Consider the following 17,243-nt stretch of genomic DNA (forward strand, 5'->3'; position numbering starts at 1 on the left):
CCCCAAAATGTTCCACTGACTGCTGCTGATTTACTGCGTCAAGTTACCAGAACCACACAAACCTGCAGAGCTTGTGCGGAGGAAAAGTCGGTAAGATAAAAAAAACACATGTGTGAGGTAAACAGTGAGTTGTGGCTGATGTGTCCTGAGGGATTCTGCCGCGAAATGGGCGACGTCCTCAGAACTGAAGACGCATGATGGCCAAAGTCCCGGTGACATAAATAATGTGCTTGCTCCATTCATAATAGCACGCCTCGCAATAACAGGAAGTCTTCCTCCAGCCAATAAAACGAACGAAAAACCCAAGCATCTGCGCTCCGCTCCGTTTGGTATCGGCCACCACATTTACTCCAGTGTTGTTCGAAAATGTCAAGGCAAACATCATAAAAAGAGCAGCGACACATAAAAGAAAATCCCTGGCGAGCCGTCGCACGGATGCAGAGCTGTCAGGGTCAAGCTAAATGGAACCGTATGTGAAAGGTTAGTATGTTTCCTCTCACTTCCCAACTGGCCTCTCGGCTGCCAAAGGTCTATTAAAGCTAATTAAAAGTGAGAATAAAAACATTTGAAGTTAGCGTGGCGTGGGTGGGTTAACAGAGAAGCGGTCTGCTGCTCCAGGTGGCACAGGGTCTCGGATGAAGACCCATCAAGGGGGGAAAAAGAGGCCTCGTTCTCCTCTCCTCAGCACACGCTCACCACGAGAGCAGCTGCAGCTTAAAGTAGAGCTGTACGAGAGATCCCGGCTTCTGAATTTCACAGAAACACCGCAAAGAATTTGTTGGAAAAACATGATTGTAAAGACGAATCCTTAAAATGGGGCATTCCTTATGAGCTGCATATTGCTCCTTCACATCTGGTTCATAATCTGAAATGCACTGAGGAGTCGTGATCGTCTGCCCAGAGGCTGTCTCGGCTGCCAAGCAGTCATCAAAACATTGATCTCTGACCATTGTTACTCTACGTGTGCTGCTCTCTGGGCCAATGCGTGGCTGAGCTATTTGAAAATCTTCAATAACATCGATCAAAGGGGCCAAATGTTAGATAATGTCACACATGCCGACAAACAAGGTCAGAAAATAAACCATTTTTGAAGGCAGAGGCTGTGATTAAACAACAATATTTCAATTAAATACTTCTTTCAAATGTAGTAAATAAAAGTTCAAAATGTCTGTAGCAGGAGCAGGGGATGGGGTCATCACTGCTGCTCCCCGTAAGACCTCCAGACACGAGGGGAAGTATTAAGGAACTTGAAAAACAGACTCATCCGACAGCACATGTTGTCTGTTAGGGCTCCATGTCAGCCTACCTCGCTGCCTGCGCCTCTGGCAACGTCCTCTTCCTCTTCGTCTATTTGTTGGAGGAGCTCGGCCAGACGCTGTTTCTCAGCCTGGGTCAAAGGCATTTGGTCCCCATCACCAACTGCAAGCTATTGCATTGCATACATTTGAGAAGAAGAACAAAAAGACAATGAGAATAATTGTTTGAATTATTTGAGTTTCTATTCTTTTCAGTGGTGCTCTGAGAGGCGTCAAATGTGTCTTTTCTCTTGAACTACACAGGCAAATCGACTCACTCTAAGTCATGTGATATGCCCCAGCACTGCATTTGGCCAAGCATGAACTTTGACATACCTCAATGTTTCTCTTGACAAAGTCTGTCTGTTTTTTCTTGCCTCTGGAAGCTCCACAGGGGCTGTCTTCACATTGCTCTTCCCCAGTCTCTGATGAGTCCGTGAAGTTCTCTGGCTTCTTATAACCTGTCAGATAAAGGACACGACACCAGGTAAATATTGAGCTTTAGTAATAAACATCAGCTTAATCTGAGGATACAAAGAAAATCACAGACTTTCTGCAGGAGTCACTTTTCCGCCGTGAACTCTTAGTCTGTCATTAAATCTAAGAGATTAAGGAGTTAGCAGCTGCCCAAATAATCTTGAAACGGGTTGAAATATAAGTTATATATAGAACTAAGATGTCCCAATGATAAAACAAAAAGCCGCCTGAACAGAGAAACACGATTAATGCCTCTCAGGTTTCAAACCAAACCACTAGAGTTTGATGAGGAAACAGTTCAAAGTGTCATATTAGGGGTAAATTGTCACGCATTCACTTCAGGAAATTTTCTTTGTAATATATAAGTTGTAGCACCGCTGTCTGCAGCAGCCTGTAAAGGGGAAATAAACAACAGCCTAAGTTCTCTGAGCTCATGGCGCCATCAAGTGCAAAATCTAAGCAGTGCAACAGAGAAACATATTGGTATTGCCTGAAGGAGACATAGAAAAATATGTGTGCTGCATTTTTTATCATGTTTAACTTTCAATAACTCACTTGGCTCCAAACGTTGTCTGTCACGGTCACTGTCAAGAACCTGGGTTTCAAAGACAGGCACATAGTTGTCCTCCTTTTGTTCTTCTTCCTCTTTCCCTTTAACACAAAAAAACATATTTTAGATGTGTCACAGTGACTGCATCAGGGCCGGGTCTAGGCAGGGGCAAGAGGGGGCCTGGCCCCCTCAAATAAATGTTGTGCCCCCTCAAACTAAATCCCAATTTATAATAATAATAATATAATAAAGCACAATGCCCCCTCAAGATTTGTGGCTGCCCCCTCATACATGCCTGTCTAGACCCGGCCCTGGACTGCATGCACACCACATTTGAACAGTGTTGCTGGTGTGTGGTTTACGCTTACCAATGTCTTCTTCCAGGGCTAAAAACAGCTTTGTGTTCAAAGCTTCATGAGCACATTCAGAGTGACTTTTGGGTTTATTCTGCTGTAGAAAAATACACAAGTGAGAGTGATGACACTGAACTTTTTTGTCCAAACAGCACTGCACACAGATTGTATCTACCTGGAGATCTTGCCAGAGTTTGGCTTGATGCTCTTTTCTCTGACGCTTGACTTCTTTTTCTTTGCAGATCTTTAAAGACAGCATGTCATCAAGATGTCTCATTTCCTCCATGGCTCTCAGTACTTCTGGATCTCCATCTGTGATATCAGAGTGACACTGACCTAAAAGAAACACAAAAGCTCTATGACAATGTGGGGACACTTCACTATTACCTCTGGGGATGTTGTTTTTGTCTATCTGTTTGTTAGCAGGATTATGCAAAACTATTGGAACAATAACCACGCAACTTGGTGACAAGATGCAAGTTACATGGTAATCGTAACTTCCACCCCCTCATGAAGTGGATTTCTTTTTCACTGTCTTTAAAAGGTGTTTTTTTTTATCAGTGCTGTTAATTTCTTACAGAATAATTCATAGATCTTGATTAAAACAAAAAATCTGACGTTTCAGGAGCTGATTTTAATCAGTATGTGCAATTTGGTGCAGATCCAAATAAGAATCTAGTGAATTAAATGTGATTTCAGAAGGGGACTGTTGGGCCTTGGGGGAGGTAGAGTACCTTTCCAGTTTGAAAACTAGACCATCCTTAAACTGATAACCACTCTACTACACATTCATTATACATGGTAAATGGTAAATGGTCTGCATTAATATAACGCATTACACCTACCTGGGTCTGGACCACAGGCTGAGGAGCTGGTTGCAGTCTCCTCAGAGCTCATCTGCATCTACAGGAAATCGTTTTCTAAAGTTAGTGGAGGTTATTCGATTTGGTTTTGTTCTGTACCGTGTGAACTTATATACCTGAACATCAGGACCTCTTCTGGACGCACGGCTGCTCGTTGGTTCACTCGAAGCAGGTGGGGAAATGTCCTCTGAACTTCCTCTGATCGTGTCCATCGTGACAACTTGGTAATTGTAATTGTGAAGTAGCTGTTTGCTAAATATGATCAATTTGACATCACAAACTTTCAGCTGTTTTCCGGCTTTATTAACTATGAACGTAAACCGGATGTTGTAGCTATATCTGTTGCTATAGTTACCGAGGGAAACCGAGGCATGCTCAGCTGTAGGCTCGTTGATGCACTTCCGCTGTCAGCAGAACCTGCCACTGATATGTGAAGGCAGCAGCCTTTGAGGCCACACTGTCTAAAGGCAGCTTCCTTTGATGCCACACTGGTTGGGGGCAGTTGACACCATATCTATGGTTGTCACTGCCACCACACTGTCTGAGAGCAACTAGCTGTCTGGGATTTATTCAATGAGATATACTGGTTTATGAAAGTTAATTAGATAGTTTGTTAGCAAAGACTATACTTTGCTTGAGTAAACTGTGATAAACCAAAGGAAAAATGTACTTTGTTATCCTCAACTTCAATATAGCAATGATGCACAGAGATGCCACTGCTCCTGGAGCAGTTTCTTGTACCAAAGTAGATGGAAATAGCTAAATAAATGTATTCTGTGTTTTTGTGTTACAACACAGTAAAGAGAGACTCAAAAATGTTTACTTTCCAATTGCAAACAAACCATATTCAGTTTAATATACTATAATAAGTACACTTTTGCCCAAATGTTTTCCTTATGATGGGATCCCATAGGCATTCTCCAAGGACTCTTAGTTAAATACACTAACATCCATAAGAATATAAAAAATAGTCTGATTGTTACACAACTACTGACCTACTAGCTATAATTTAGCGATATTGATACGTGCTGGCTTATCCTGTTAAAATAAAGTGAAATGTACTAATATTGAAGCAAGCTGTTATTTATACTTTCCTGGCTAACCAGTAATTTCAATTAAATCTCCACCGAGGTTACCAAGTACAACTTGAAAAAAAACGTGTTTCACATGTGTCAAAGATAGCAAAGGTTTTGTAGTAAGAACTGGGTTAAAGTGACTTTGATATGAAAGAATCTTAGTTCACGAGGCACACACATGAATTGGCTAATGATACATTGATAACAGCCTCTTGCCCTCATCATTTCAGACAGAGGAGTAAAGTCAGGGCAAATTTGAATCTTTTTATGTATCTCATTGAAAAGAAAGCAGGGTTCCAGTTTCAGTCATTGAGCCTCATGTTCCTTCGACATCACTGCCAAGTCCTACGAGATTCGTGTGTAGATTGTTGTACAACAGCTCAACTCTCCATCAACATCTAAAAATGATGCCTGGATAAAGGTCATTACACAGGAAGACACACCATCCCCTTTCCCTCAAACAGGGTGGCAGCAGTGGCACCTGACCGCTGCCTTTACATGCCAGTGGCAGCAGAAGGAGTGCCTGCCTCTACGAGCTGCCGCTGCCACGCTCTGGGCTTGCCGTCTCTCCGTTGCTGCAGCTAGCGGGTACCAAGTTAGCCAGCTACCTAGCGGTTAGCTGTAGTGGTGCCGCCCTGCTCGATACATCCTGTTGTTCGTTGTTCCCACGGTGATTTAAATGTCTCCGGTGAAGTTAACACGCTGTTAGTTTGAGGCTGCGGCGTCAGACAGCGAGGGTGGAGGTTCTAGAGGCCCTGTTTTTGTGGTAAGTTACGTTAACTGGCAATTTGAATGCCTAGCTAGCGCTGGCGAGCTAAGAGGGCTAATATTGATTGTCAGGTTGCTACGCCTAACGCTGAGTATGATCTGTGTTTTGCTTTGTTCAGTATTAATAATATATAGATGGTATCGCAGGTTGGTAGCTAGTTGTCGTCCATCGTCCTTGTACCGTGTCTGTAAATGTTTTACTGTGTGTCTTGGCCTTTAGCAAACCTAGCCATCGTAGCTAATGATGAAGAAGTGAGAATGGGCGTGTAGCCGCAAAGACGAAACCACTCAGAACCAATGTTTGCTATGTGTTAAAGGTCTGATGTCTCATCAGTTCAAGTGAATGCTTAGCTGACATTGATACAGATTATTAACGAGAGGAGCTTCTGATCAGCGCTAGCTTGACAGATGCTCATAGCATCCTTCCTTCTGTTTTCCTCTGGGTTCCGTCTTTGTACCTCTGTCCTACACTCACGCCCATTTCGCTGGCAGCTGCCCAGGCTCTGCAGAGAACCTGCACCAGGCAGGTGTCCACACATGCTGCAGGCTGGGGGGGGACTGTCCTCTTCCTGTGTATTACCGTGTGTATTGACCTGCCTTTCTGACCCTACCAGGTTGAGTTGACTCTGCAGTGGAAGATGTGCAATGGAATGATAGAGTCAATATCAAAAGCCTCTCGGGCCCACACCTCAGCCACTAAACAGTCCTTTGTGTTGCTGCTGGGACTGACTGTAGTGTCCACTGCACACGGGACAGGTAAGACGCATGATTTATGGCTTCACTCGCACACAGTTCAACACTTTGTGGGTTATGTTTGTAATATATTAATCCATACCTTCATTACCAGGATAATATCGAGTCTCCTTTGTCATGACACAGCCTAAGTGGGTCGGTGAGTCTTGACTGTGAAAGTGTTGAGCATGTTCTACAGGATGGCAGGGACTTATTTTAGTGTCTGACACTGGTTTCAATGCCAGTAAGAGACAGTTTATCCCAGCATATTTATTCTCAGAAATAGGTCAGCCCAGAAACTATGGGACATGATCGTGTTGTCTAAATACTAGATGTTTAGTGTAGTCCACTAAAGATCTATATGAGTTACCTGATGTATATATACACAAGCAAGAACTTATCTGTTGTGTTTAGCCTGTTCGACGATGACATATGTGTGCCTGTGTTTGTGTGTGTATGTGTGTGTGTGCATTTATGTGTGTGTGCATGTGTGCATTTATGACCTTGTGATGACCATTTGTACATAGGCCTTATGTCGTGAGGAGATTTTGCCCATTTTTATGTTAAAGGATTAAGAGGTTAGGTTTAGAATTAATTAAGGGTTAGGCATTCCGTTGTGATGCTTAAGGAAATCCATAATGTCATTGAATGTGCCCTGCTCTCTAAGATAGACATACGATAGTGTGTGTTTGTGTGCTGGCAAGGAGCGGCTGAGTGTTTTAGTGTTCTGCACACAGCTCCTCATATAGACGTGAAACAGCAAATACATTGGAAATCAATATTTGGCAGCCAACATTGTGATTGTGATTGGCCACCACAAACAAATAAATGTGTTGGCAGATTGTTTTGACAAGTGAAAAAAAATTAAGTTCATAATGAGATTGTAGCTGGCTGGAAGACATTAATTGAGTTGTCAGACCCTCATTGTGTTCTCAATATGTCTTGAGTGCATTCACACATAGGTGAGCTGTCCATTTGTAATTAAGTCAACCAAGAGGCACGTTATGTTTCTGTCAGGTATTAAATAGATTTGTATCAACCTGAACCAATAGCCCCACAAACAACAAGTCTACGCTTGCAGTACACAGTACTAGAAAAAGACCATCTGATCCACCGTATTGGTATCGAGACTGAAATATACATAATAGGTGTTAATGTATGTTTACAGAGTGCTCTCTAAAAGATTAAACTAATTGTTGTAATCCATTCACTTTTTCTCTTTCACAACCTGTACAAAGATTTCCTACTTACACACAATATTGTGATATCAATATATAGGATTGCTTTGACATGTTCATCCTGTCCAGATGAAAAACTGCGGAGAAGTTACGTTGTTCCCATCACCCAACCTTTGTGTTGTATATGCATAAAATCTCAAACCTGTTTTCGTGGTTACCAAAGGTCATTCAGTATCCGTGTTACTGGTGGCTTCTGAGTAACATGTCTCAAACCAGGCTCAAAATATTTGTCGCTAAAAAGTGAGTTTCACAGAATTCCGTCTTCTCTGCTTTTCTCTTCCCAGGATGCGTGAGGCCGTACATGGTCCAGAACAGCTGGGTCAACCTCACAGAGAGCAACAGGGGCTTGTTCCCTGTGGGCACAGTTCTGCAGTACAGCTGTGACCCTAGTTACCTGCCAGATGGTCCCAGCATCCTCACCTGCACCACGCTGGGACACTGGTCCTCAGAACCTCCTCGCTGTATACGCAGTGGTGGTAAGAAATTCTCCCCACCTCTGTCTTTTCTGACCTGTAAACTAAGAGGGAGTCAGTCTCATTTAACATCTTGCCCTTACTAGTAGAAATCTATACTCTCAGTCATTTTCAAGATTAATTTTTTAACACAAAAGCGTCAAACGTTGGCCAGGTTCTTCAACCTGTACGTTGTATTTTTTTCTCTCGTCATCAGCATGTCTACCCCTCACTAAACCTGAGAATGGGGGCTACACCTGCCACCCAAGCCTCTGTCGAATGTTTTCCCATGGCTCTGTGATCGAGTTCTTCTGTGATGAGGGATTTGTTCTCACTGGAGACTATAACTACCTGACTTGTCAAGATGGGCAGTGGGACGGCCCCATGCAGATCAGCTGTGTAAGCCAAGGTGGGTTAGTTCAAACTCCAATCTATCCGTAGGTTAATGCATTGGCCTTAAAATCCCTGATAGGTGGATTTTAAGGCCAATGCATGAAAAAGATTTGTTTAACATATGCAGATTTTGTAAAATCACTATGTAACACTATTTTGAAATGTGCTGCATAACCAAAACACCATATTTATTAAAGGTACTACGTGTAATTTTAATAATTACTACATAGCTCATCATAGGAATAATAGCTGCTTTGTTATCAATTAATGATTTTCTTTCCAGAAAATGTACATATAGCACTTTTAGGATTACGTAACTTAAAAGACTTTGGTAGGTAATTCCACTGTTTGAATGTCGTCCCTTCTGTAAGGTTGTGTAAGACCCTCCATGGTCCAGCACGGCTCAACTAATCTGACAGACAGCAACAGGAGCTTGTTCCCTGTGGGCACAGTTCTAGAGTACGACTGTGACCCTGGTTACCTGCCAGCTGGACCCAGCATCCTCACCTGCACCACGCTGGGACACTGGTCCTCTGAACCTCCTCGCTGTATTCGCAGTGACGGTAAAGACAAATCTCCCTCACATCCCTCTGTATTACATAATATACATACAGAACATATGTAAGTACAAGACATTTTTGATTTGGTGTTAGTGTGAGTTTCATTTTCAATTTGGCTGTGTTTCTTTTCTGTTTGTATTTCAATTCACTTCCGTGGTTTTAACCTAGAGTTTGTTTGCATTCATAACATTGACATCTGTTGAACAAAAACACAGTAAGAGACACATTTCATGTCTTTAATCGACATCCATCATCTGTGATGATAACACATTACTTGCTTCCCAGATCGTAGCACACTCTCCATAGACTCATTTATTGCTGGAGACAAAATTTCGTACAAGGATTCAACAATATGATAAGTGGACACCTTAGTGAAACAGGGGCACTGGAGTTAATATGTGTTTCTTGTATTTATTTCGGTCCATGGCCAGTATGCCAGCCTCCATATCGGCCAGAGAACGGAGGCTACACCTGCCACCCCTCCCCATGTGGAAGACTTACTCATGGTGCCATGATTCAATACTTCTGTGATGAAGGTTATGTTCTGAAGGCAGATTATAAATTCCTTACATGTCAATATGGGAAATGGGACAACCTAATGCCAGTCAGCTGCGTCATGGAGCAAGGTAAAGGCAGATTAAATCTGTCCCACAATATTTGTATTTAGTTTCATCATCATCATTTTTTTTTTCATCTGTTCTACCTCGTAATATGAAGCTCTTGGAGAAAAAAAGTGATAGTTGAACAAATTATATATTTGTTATGAAAGATTAATTATGTATGTTAACGTTATTTTTTAATGTTTTCCCCTTTTTAAGGTTGCATTAGACCCTCCATGGTGCAGCACGGCTCAACTAATCTGACAGAAACTAACAGGAGCTTCTTTACTGTGGGCACAGTACTAGAATATAACTGTGACCCAAGTTACCTGCTAGACGGACCCAGCCTCCTCACCTGCAGTGCAGAGGGACATTGGTCCTCTGAACCTCCTAGATGTTTACGCAGTTACGGTAAAGACAAAACCTAACAAAGTACTGTCAATCATAATTACCAATCAGCACAAAGCTTCAGACCAATTAAATCACAACTATTATTACACTATTACTATAGTGTCAAATCTCTTTAGAACTTTTGTCTCTTGGTCTCAGAGATACAAGCTTTGATAATCTTAAATTGCCAGATATCAACCAATTTAATCAGCCAGCTGATGAATCTGTTTGTCACTTTGGGTTAAAAGCTTAATGAAGCAACGTACAACACTGTATTCATTGCTTTTTCTTTTTTCCCGTGGACAGTATGTCAGACTCCGTATGAGCCAGAGAACGGGGGTTACAACTGCCACCCCTCCCCATGCCAAAGACTTTCTCATGGCACTGTGATTGAGTATTTCTGTGAGGAAGGTTATATTCTGAAGGGGGACTATAAATACCTGACCTGCCAATATGGAGAGTGGGACAGTCAAATGAAGCTCAGCTGCCTCATGGATCAAGGTAAAGATATGATGACACATTTTAACTATTGTATAGATAATTACAATATATCCGTTCAGATTATCAGCTGTTTCCTGTCTCACAGACCGAGTTCCTTTACCACTGGGGATGCCCGCCTTGTCCATAGTGGCATCCACAGCCAGCTCAGTGGCCCTCATCCTGCTCCTCGTGGTGCTGTTTGTACTTTTACAGCCAAAACTGAAATCCCTCAATCGGTGAGCTTGTTCACTCCATGTATTTCATAATTGACACCAAACACTATGCTTTTACATTCAAGGAACTGTTCTTAAAAGTAGCAGAGGTTGGCAGATTTAAACTCTAACCTGGCCCTTCACATTTAGACGTGATCCGGGTGTGTCTGGCCAGCCTGTGTCCATCATGGTGGAAGGTGTCCAGGTGACTCTACCCTCGTATGAGGAGGCCGTGAACCGCAGTGGAGCCTCAGCTTCAGCCCTCATCTCTGAGTCTCGAGTCCAAATCGTGCTATCTGAGGGTCAGCATGCCACAGCGCCAGAGGCTGGCCCTTCTAGGCCTTCATCCCTCAAACAGCAAAACTCAGAGATGGCTGTGGTCCACCCTGTACCGCCATCCTCATCTTCCCCATCCCCCTCACCCTTGCCATCACCCTCCACCTGGGTTCTGGAGAACGCAGGTGCTACGGCTCCTTCATCCTCACAAAGAAGGACGCCTTCGTGCAGTGATCAACACAGCCTGTCTCTAGACTCAGAAATGGACTACTCTGATGGTAAAACCCTCTTCATAAACAGTTATTTCTCATTTATAGATCTCACTTTGTATCATGTTTAGTGTAAAGTACAGATATGCACAAATTGCACAACACTTTAAATTAAAATTCTCCTTTTATGTTTTCTACATTTTTATCTTGCATCGATAATTTGTCTTATGTTTTTGGACGTGACCTGCATCCTGATCTGTAGACAGTGGTGGAAGAAAATAATAGTACCATTTTGACTTTTCTACTTGAGTAAAACCTGGTATTTGCTTTTAAATATACTTAACGTTGCAATAGTAAAAGAACTATCACATTGTAGCCTATTCCCTAATGTACCAATCTACTACATCAGTCTCTGCCTCTTTTGAATCTATTCCAGCTGTTTCTTCACCAGTGAGTGTGGCTGTTGCAGGAAGCTGGGTCTATGTTACATGCTTGCTCTGATTTTACCAATTTAGCATTTCCCCTCTCATGATAGATAACTTTAAAGAATATTAAAAAAGTAACTGTGTAACGCAATGTATTGTAAAAATGCATTGGAGTAGAAAGTATAGATATTGGCTGATAAATTTAGTAAAGTAAACATGAAAAGTAGCTGAAAATGAATCTTCTGTAGTAAAGTACAAACTCTTGAAAAATGTACGTAAGTACAGTAACTATGTAAATGTACTTTGTTACAAACCACCTCTGTCTGTAGAGTATGGCATTTTGCTCCTATGTATGCAGTAACCTGTATTATGGAAATGACGAGGATCTTTTTATCTGTTTTCCCCAGATATGCCATTGCTGAAAGAGGCCTAAAAACATACACCGGACTTATTTGCGGCAACCAGAGTTGCTACTGGTGAGTGGGATGCCTCTTCAGAGTTTGTCAACACAGCTGTCAACACAGACCAGCCTACCAGCCTGGCCGAGGAGCCTCGGAGTGAAGCCGTGGCTCACTCAGAAAACACTTTCTCTGGCCACCCCAAAGGAGAACAGAGGAGGGATTCTCATGTAGATACATGCTTACATTTTTTTATAGGAATTCCTACACTACTCATGTAACGTCTAATGTCTGAAGCTCGGTTTGAAAATGTAGATTAAAATCAGAAACAGGAACAGTCAGCTCTGAAAGAATGCGTCGGTTTGAAAACTAAAAACACTGGCATACTTCTGATGGATGGGTGAAGCTGCAAAATTATTTTGGGAGCTTTTAATCTCATCATTGTCCTGTTTACTGTTCCTTTTCTTTAAGCACATATCATATCACACCATGTAAGACACACGTTAGAAAAGCTGCATGAAAGCCAGGTAATCTATATTGCTGTCCAAGTCATGTCCACTCGCAGCATTATCTTTTTTGTAATTATATTTATCATTATTTAAGGGTTATTAATCATGACTCACACCATTTCAAACGTCACTGTACAGTATAAGGCTGCTTGTCCAACTGAGGAGATCACCGCTAAGTTTTTCTTTGGATTGAGGACAAACATTTAAAGTGACTTATGTTTGTTTTTGTGGGGCCTGCATTCAACACATTTCATCACTACTTCTCTTCTGCTTACCCTTTCCCCCAATGGCCTTAGCTTTCCACTTCTATGCACAGTTTATCTATGATATGTACAATAAGGAATTTCAAAAATGAATGTCAGTTAAACGCCTCTACTGCTTTAGTGATATCATGTGTGGTTCTGTCAGACACATCACTTGTACACTGGAAAATATTATCTTCTTAATTTATTCAGAAACTCCTGTTTTAAGGAAACTAAAAATGCATATTTTATTTATGTGTCCAGACTGCTGTTGATCAGCCATGGCTTCTTTTGATGCTTCCACAGGTCTTGAAGAAAAAGGTCTTCACTTTGCTGCTTCATTTTGAATTCTAATGACGGCACGTTCAATGTGACGCTGTAAAAAGTGGCAAGACACAAAAAATGATTAAGTGTATAGTTTAGTGTAATGTCAGTGTTCACTTTGTTTGACTGTCATTTGAGTTTACTTTTGGACTGAGAAATGTATTTGTCTTTTTTTGCAAAGATGGTATTTTAATATATGTGAAGTTTTAAATTATGTTATGTTATACTCTGTATTATAACACATGATCATTTAGATTAAATATGATTTGAGATGTTCAAATTGTTTCTATTGCTTTCATTGGAGTGCTCTTTACCACCGTCAAGAAGCAGCAATAAAACGACCAAACCAATTTTTAGGAATACATTTTCATGCAATAGGATGGTGGAAAATCTGACTTTTTGGGGACTGATATTTATGACTTGATAAAAAAAATTATCTAATCTAATGAATTTAAATTAGGTTTCTTAAGGGGACTGCTGGGCCTTTGTTGAAGTGTGTGCTCTCAGAGCGCCCTCTAGTCATATCATTGACCTTTCACTCAACACATTTTAATTCAAGTATTTAATAGCAAATAAAACATCAACATTTCATTCTCAAAATAAAATCTAAATATGCTCAAATCTACTCAAATATATATATATAGCTATTTTCAATTCATAACATTTTAGATTGTATGTTAAACAATTAAAGTATTGATTTGTGCACATGCTTAAACAATCTATCCATATCACAGGCCTGAGTGAAGATAATACAGTTAATTCACTGAAGAGCTCTTCTCTGTGTGCACGATTCAGCTCCTCTTCTTGTCCTTCTCCAGCGCAGAGTCCTTTTTGGTAAGGCCATCATGCTGGGTTCGCTGCCTCATGTTTAATGGCAACACTTATATACCTTTTATCTGCAAGAGACAGATGGTATTAGATGTCTGCATTGTTTGATCTGCATTCAAAAGCACCAATGGTGACAAACATGCTCATATAACCTTTTCCACCACTCTCTCTCAGCCTCGCTCTACAAAAACACACACACACAGAAACACAAACAGGCCGGCAGCTGCGATATTTACCCTCAGCTGGTGCCGTGAATGTTTGGTAACATTTGAGACAAAGGATCAGGAGAAAGGCCTCAATACATTGGAACACCATATATATCAGGGGAAAGAAAAACATGGGTCCGAGGACCTCCAGTGGAAAAGCCACTTTTAGGATGGCAAAGCACAGTTGGATGTTTTGACAACCCGTCTCCATGGAGATTGTTCTCCTGCATCTGCAAAAAGATGGAGAAATGTCATTAGATATGCTTGAACATCAATTTAATACTAAACAAGGGGAACACTGTTGAAATAACCCTTTTCCAGATTTCACATTATCTGAGGCTTTTCAACACAGCTGTATGACAGACTACTGCACATGTCATTTGTATGCACTATGGTGGCTCACTTTATTCTGTAGTAGCTGGGACACGGGTCTAGAGTAGCTTTTGGATGAAAGATTTGTATATCTAGTGTGTGTTTACTTACTGTGCACTGAGTCCGAAAATAAGAGACAAGACATATCCCAGCACGTAGCCAATTAGTGGCATCAGAGCAGCCACTGTCACATTTTCTGCTGTGAGGGAGAGCCACAGCACGTCCTTGATGGCAGCGCCAGACATGATAACAACGAGGATGCTGCAAATAAAGAGGATGCTGAGACCAACCTGTTCAGAGACAGAGCAGAAGTATGTTAGGAGAATCCACTTGGCTCCTTCACATTTTAGAGGAATCTGTGATGAATAATGTTGGTAAAAACACAACTTGTTTCCAATACTCTTTTTTTCCTCTGACAACATTTTTGATGTTGAAGAAAAAAGGTGAGTGATGGCTGAATTCCCACTGGGTCCTGGTCTACAACAAATGATCTGCTCTTGTGATGGCTGTGTTTATGTGAGAGAGAAATACACAAGTCTTACTTTTTTCACCATTACTGCCCACTTTGGTTTGTAGTGATTGATGGCGATGCCGATGGTACAAGGCACCACAGTGAGCACGAGGGTCGTGATGATGCCGGCGTAAGGGATGGCATTTTCCAGACCGGGAAAGCCTCGGCAGAAAATAAAGAGCAGCAAAGGCATCATACCCAGGGCCGCGAAGGTGGAGCAAGTGGTCAACACAATGCTGGAAGCGGACAAGATGCAACATGTCTGAAATTGTTCATGCAAAACAAGAGCCTTGATTTTCTGTTTATCAGGAGACATTTTAATGACAGCAGATTATGCTGACACAGCTTAGGTAGTAAATTATTGTAGCTATTTGCATTCCTACAACAAGACAGGAGTCAATACATCAATAAATGTTTACCTGAGGTTCATGTCCCCCTGGAAGGCCAGGGAAAAAATGTTTGATAAGCTTCCCCCTGGACAGCTTCCACATATGAGCAAAGTTACAGCCTTCATGTTATCCATCTGAAAGAGTTTGGCCAGGGAGAAAGCAGTGAGAGGCATGATGCCAAACTGGGACACCAATGCAATGCCTACTCCTTTTGGCTTGATGAAATGGCCTTTAATTTTGGAAATCTCCATCGTACAACCAAGGGATATCATGGTGATGTTGACGATCAAGATGGTGAAAATGTTAATGATTGTGTCATGGGGGGACAAGAGGTCCAGAGAAGGTAGGCTTCCATTGCCAGAAGCATTTCCTGGACTGTAGATGTTTGATTGATCCTGGTGGACTTCTGTCACATTCATTGTGGCACTCGTCCAAATCCTACTGCCCCGAGGTTTTCACCTGTCACACAAAGCAAACAAAATAAAGACATTTGGAGATGTATTACTTTAGATTTCCATTTAAATTGAATAGAATTAAATGAAAGTGACCCCTCCCTCTTTTATCACAGATTCATTACCAATTTTTCAGCCAGAGCAGCTCCACTCACGGATATGACTGGACCAAGGTGTCCCAACCAGGTCCAGTGGACAGAGGAGGCAGTAGCCGTATTCTGGGACATTCAGCGGTCTCTGGGTAAGGGACTTTCCTCAGCTGCAAGCTGTTCCTGAGGGAGGTATGTTACTCTACAGTGGAGAAAGAAGCCCTGGCGAAGGAGCAATTATGTTAAAAAAAAAGTCATAGCAGTAACATGCTATCAGTCTATAGTGCAGTCTATAGTGAAGAAGGACGCTTATCTTACAAGACCATTGCTTTACAAACAAAAGGCAAGTTGGTGTTGTGCTGAGCTGCCTCACAGGAATGCTCATTCTCAAGCAGCTTTAATGTAACAAAAAAACACAACTTATTCACCAGCTCAACTTTCACTTACAAGCCAGCTAGCTAAATCACTTGTTTCTCCTAACATACCTGTCTCTCTTAAACTGTTAGCCAAGACCCACAGTTGCTTAAACTATCTGCGCATTGGTAGAAAGAAACAGTAAAGCTGGCCAACAAACTGTTTTTGCTTATTCATATTTGTTTTAAATAAGGAAAAAGACCGGAGGCCATCTAAACTAACGTGAGTAGGCACACATTAGTTGACTTAAGTCAACTTTTTTTCTTTTTTGTAGTGCAGTCCAATTTTACAGCACAGAAGAAGGATAAGGTTTAATCTCATTATGGGTCTTCTGACAATATAAATAGCAAATAATAATAACCCAACAAAGTAGCAACAGTCTTAGACTTGAATAGAAAGATATTATAATGATAATTATTTAAGTAATATGTTTCTTACCTTCACCTCAGGTCAGCTTCTGCAGTTTCAGACAGTGCTACCTCCCTACAAGCCCATCTGCATCTCCCCTCACATGTTTGTGACTACCTCCTTTTGTCTCTGTGTGGAATGCCTGCCCTCCCCTCTCTCACACACGGACTCCTCACAACACATTCGACATCACTGCAACTGACTCCAGGAGTAAACATTTTTTTTTTAATCCTGTTTGGAACTCCCTCCCCATCTGTTTTCATGAACATGTGTTGCACAGACTTCCAGTGAATCCAGCTTCCATGTGTTACTGGAAGCTGCCCTTCTCCATAAGGAGTTGTTCCCGTAGTTCCCCTCTTTCTGGGAACCATGGGAAAGATTGGCATCAGTGGGCTTCAGAACCTCTAATGGGGCACTGTATTCACTTGACCGCATTTGCATGTGTGGACTCACAATTAATATTATGCAACCAGGCAGAGGAATGAGTTTCCCTGGCAAAGTTAACAGCCTTTTCAAAAGGGGCACCCTGTTTTTGTGAGACTGGGGCGCTTTGCACACCAAGGGCTTTTGTTTAGACCTCACATATATTAGACAAGACTGAAATGTTGTTGCCTAATCTCCAAGGTAAGTTAATAGTTTAAGAAGCCAGATCCTAAAATCTTTACGCTGCTAACATTCAGTGGAATCTTTTAAGACTGAATTAAGCAGCTTTCTCTACATACAAAGAAGACTTGGTTAAAATGACTTGTGCAA

The 17,243-nt window shown here is 41.6% G+C and overlaps 3 protein-coding genes across 3 annotated transcripts in view; 1 reads left to right on the forward strand and 2 right to left on the reverse strand.

Moving 5' to 3' along the window:
- Positions 1–3,750, reverse strand: part of fsip1 (fibrous sheath interacting protein 1) — a 29,617-nt gene extending 25,867 nt beyond the window's left edge. Inside the window, exons 1-7 of the mRNA XM_061082997.1 lie at positions 3,655–3,750; positions 3,521–3,578; positions 2,851–3,011; positions 2,691–2,772; positions 2,328–2,423; positions 1,632–1,756; positions 1,307–1,426 (exon numbers count right to left, since the gene is read on the reverse strand). Coding sequence (XP_060938980.1) covers positions 1,307–1,426; positions 1,632–1,756; positions 2,328–2,423; positions 2,691–2,772; positions 2,851–3,011; positions 3,521–3,578; positions 3,655–3,750 — 738 coding nt within the window. The remainder of the gene's footprint in view (positions 1–1,306; positions 1,427–1,631; positions 1,757–2,327; positions 2,424–2,690; positions 2,773–2,850; positions 3,012–3,520; positions 3,579–3,654) is intronic.
- A 1,449-nt stretch (positions 3,751–5,199) lies between these two features.
- On the forward strand, positions 5,200–13,042 carry LOC133015339 (sushi domain-containing protein 4-like). The gene is made up of 11 exons (XM_061082518.1): positions 5,200–5,380; positions 5,997–6,138; positions 7,637–7,828; positions 8,022–8,213; positions 8,569–8,760; positions 9,189–9,383; positions 9,576–9,767; positions 10,053–10,247; positions 10,333–10,462; positions 10,589–10,992; positions 11,756–13,042. Exons 2-11 carry the CDS (start codon positions 6,021–6,023, stop codon positions 11,779–11,781), a joined length of 1,836 nt encoding a protein of 611 aa, XP_060938501.1. The 5' UTR covers positions 5,200–5,380; positions 5,997–6,020; the 3' UTR covers positions 11,782–13,042.
- Positions 13,043–13,664: 622 nt separating this feature from the next.
- On the reverse strand, positions 13,665–15,546 carry LOC133015733 (hepatic sodium/bile acid cotransporter-like). Its single transcript, XM_061083001.1, has 5 exons — positions 15,158–15,546; positions 14,770–14,974; positions 14,339–14,517; positions 13,886–14,085; positions 13,665–13,717 (listed from the first exon to the last, which is right to left on the reverse strand). Exons 1-5 carry the CDS (start codon positions 15,544–15,546, stop codon positions 13,665–13,667), a joined length of 1,026 nt encoding a protein of 341 aa, XP_060938984.1.
- Between the last annotated feature and the right edge of the window lie 1,697 nt (positions 15,547–17,243).

This window comes from Limanda limanda, chromosome 12 (genome assembly GCF_963576545.1).
Source record: "Limanda limanda chromosome 12, fLimLim1.1, whole genome shotgun sequence".
NCBI lineage: Eukaryota > Metazoa > Chordata > Actinopteri > Pleuronectiformes > Pleuronectidae > Limanda > Limanda limanda.

What these genes read in the sequence shown, in the direction of transcription:
- LOC133015339 (XM_061082518.1), top strand. Translation starts at nt 6,021, where the DNA reads ATGTGCAATGGAATGATAGAGTCAATATCAAAAGCCTCTCGGGCCCAC. An exon ending in TCGCTGTATACGCAGTGGTG is followed by an intron (nt 7,829 to 8,021) that starts GTAAGAAATTCT and finishes TCTCGTCATCAG; the next exon opens with CATGTCTACCCCTCACTAAA. An exon ending in AGAAATGGACTACTCTGATG is followed by an intron (nt 10,993 to 11,755) that starts GTAAAACCCTCT and finishes TGTTTTCCCCAG; the next exon opens with ATATGCCATTGCTGAAAGAG.
- LOC133015733 (XM_061083001.1), bottom strand. Translation starts at nt 15,546, where the DNA reads ATGAATGTGACAGAAGTCCACCAGGATCAATCAAACATCTACAGTCCA. An exon ending in CAGGGGGACATGAACCTCAG is followed by an intron (nt 14,975 to 15,157) that starts GTAAACATTTAT and finishes GTCCGCTTCCAG; the next exon opens with CATTGTGTTGACCACTTGCT. An exon ending in ATTCACGGCACCAGCTGAGG is followed by an intron (nt 13,718 to 13,885) that starts GTAAATATCGCA and finishes TGTCTCTTGCAG; the next exon opens with ATAAAAGGTATATAAGTGTT.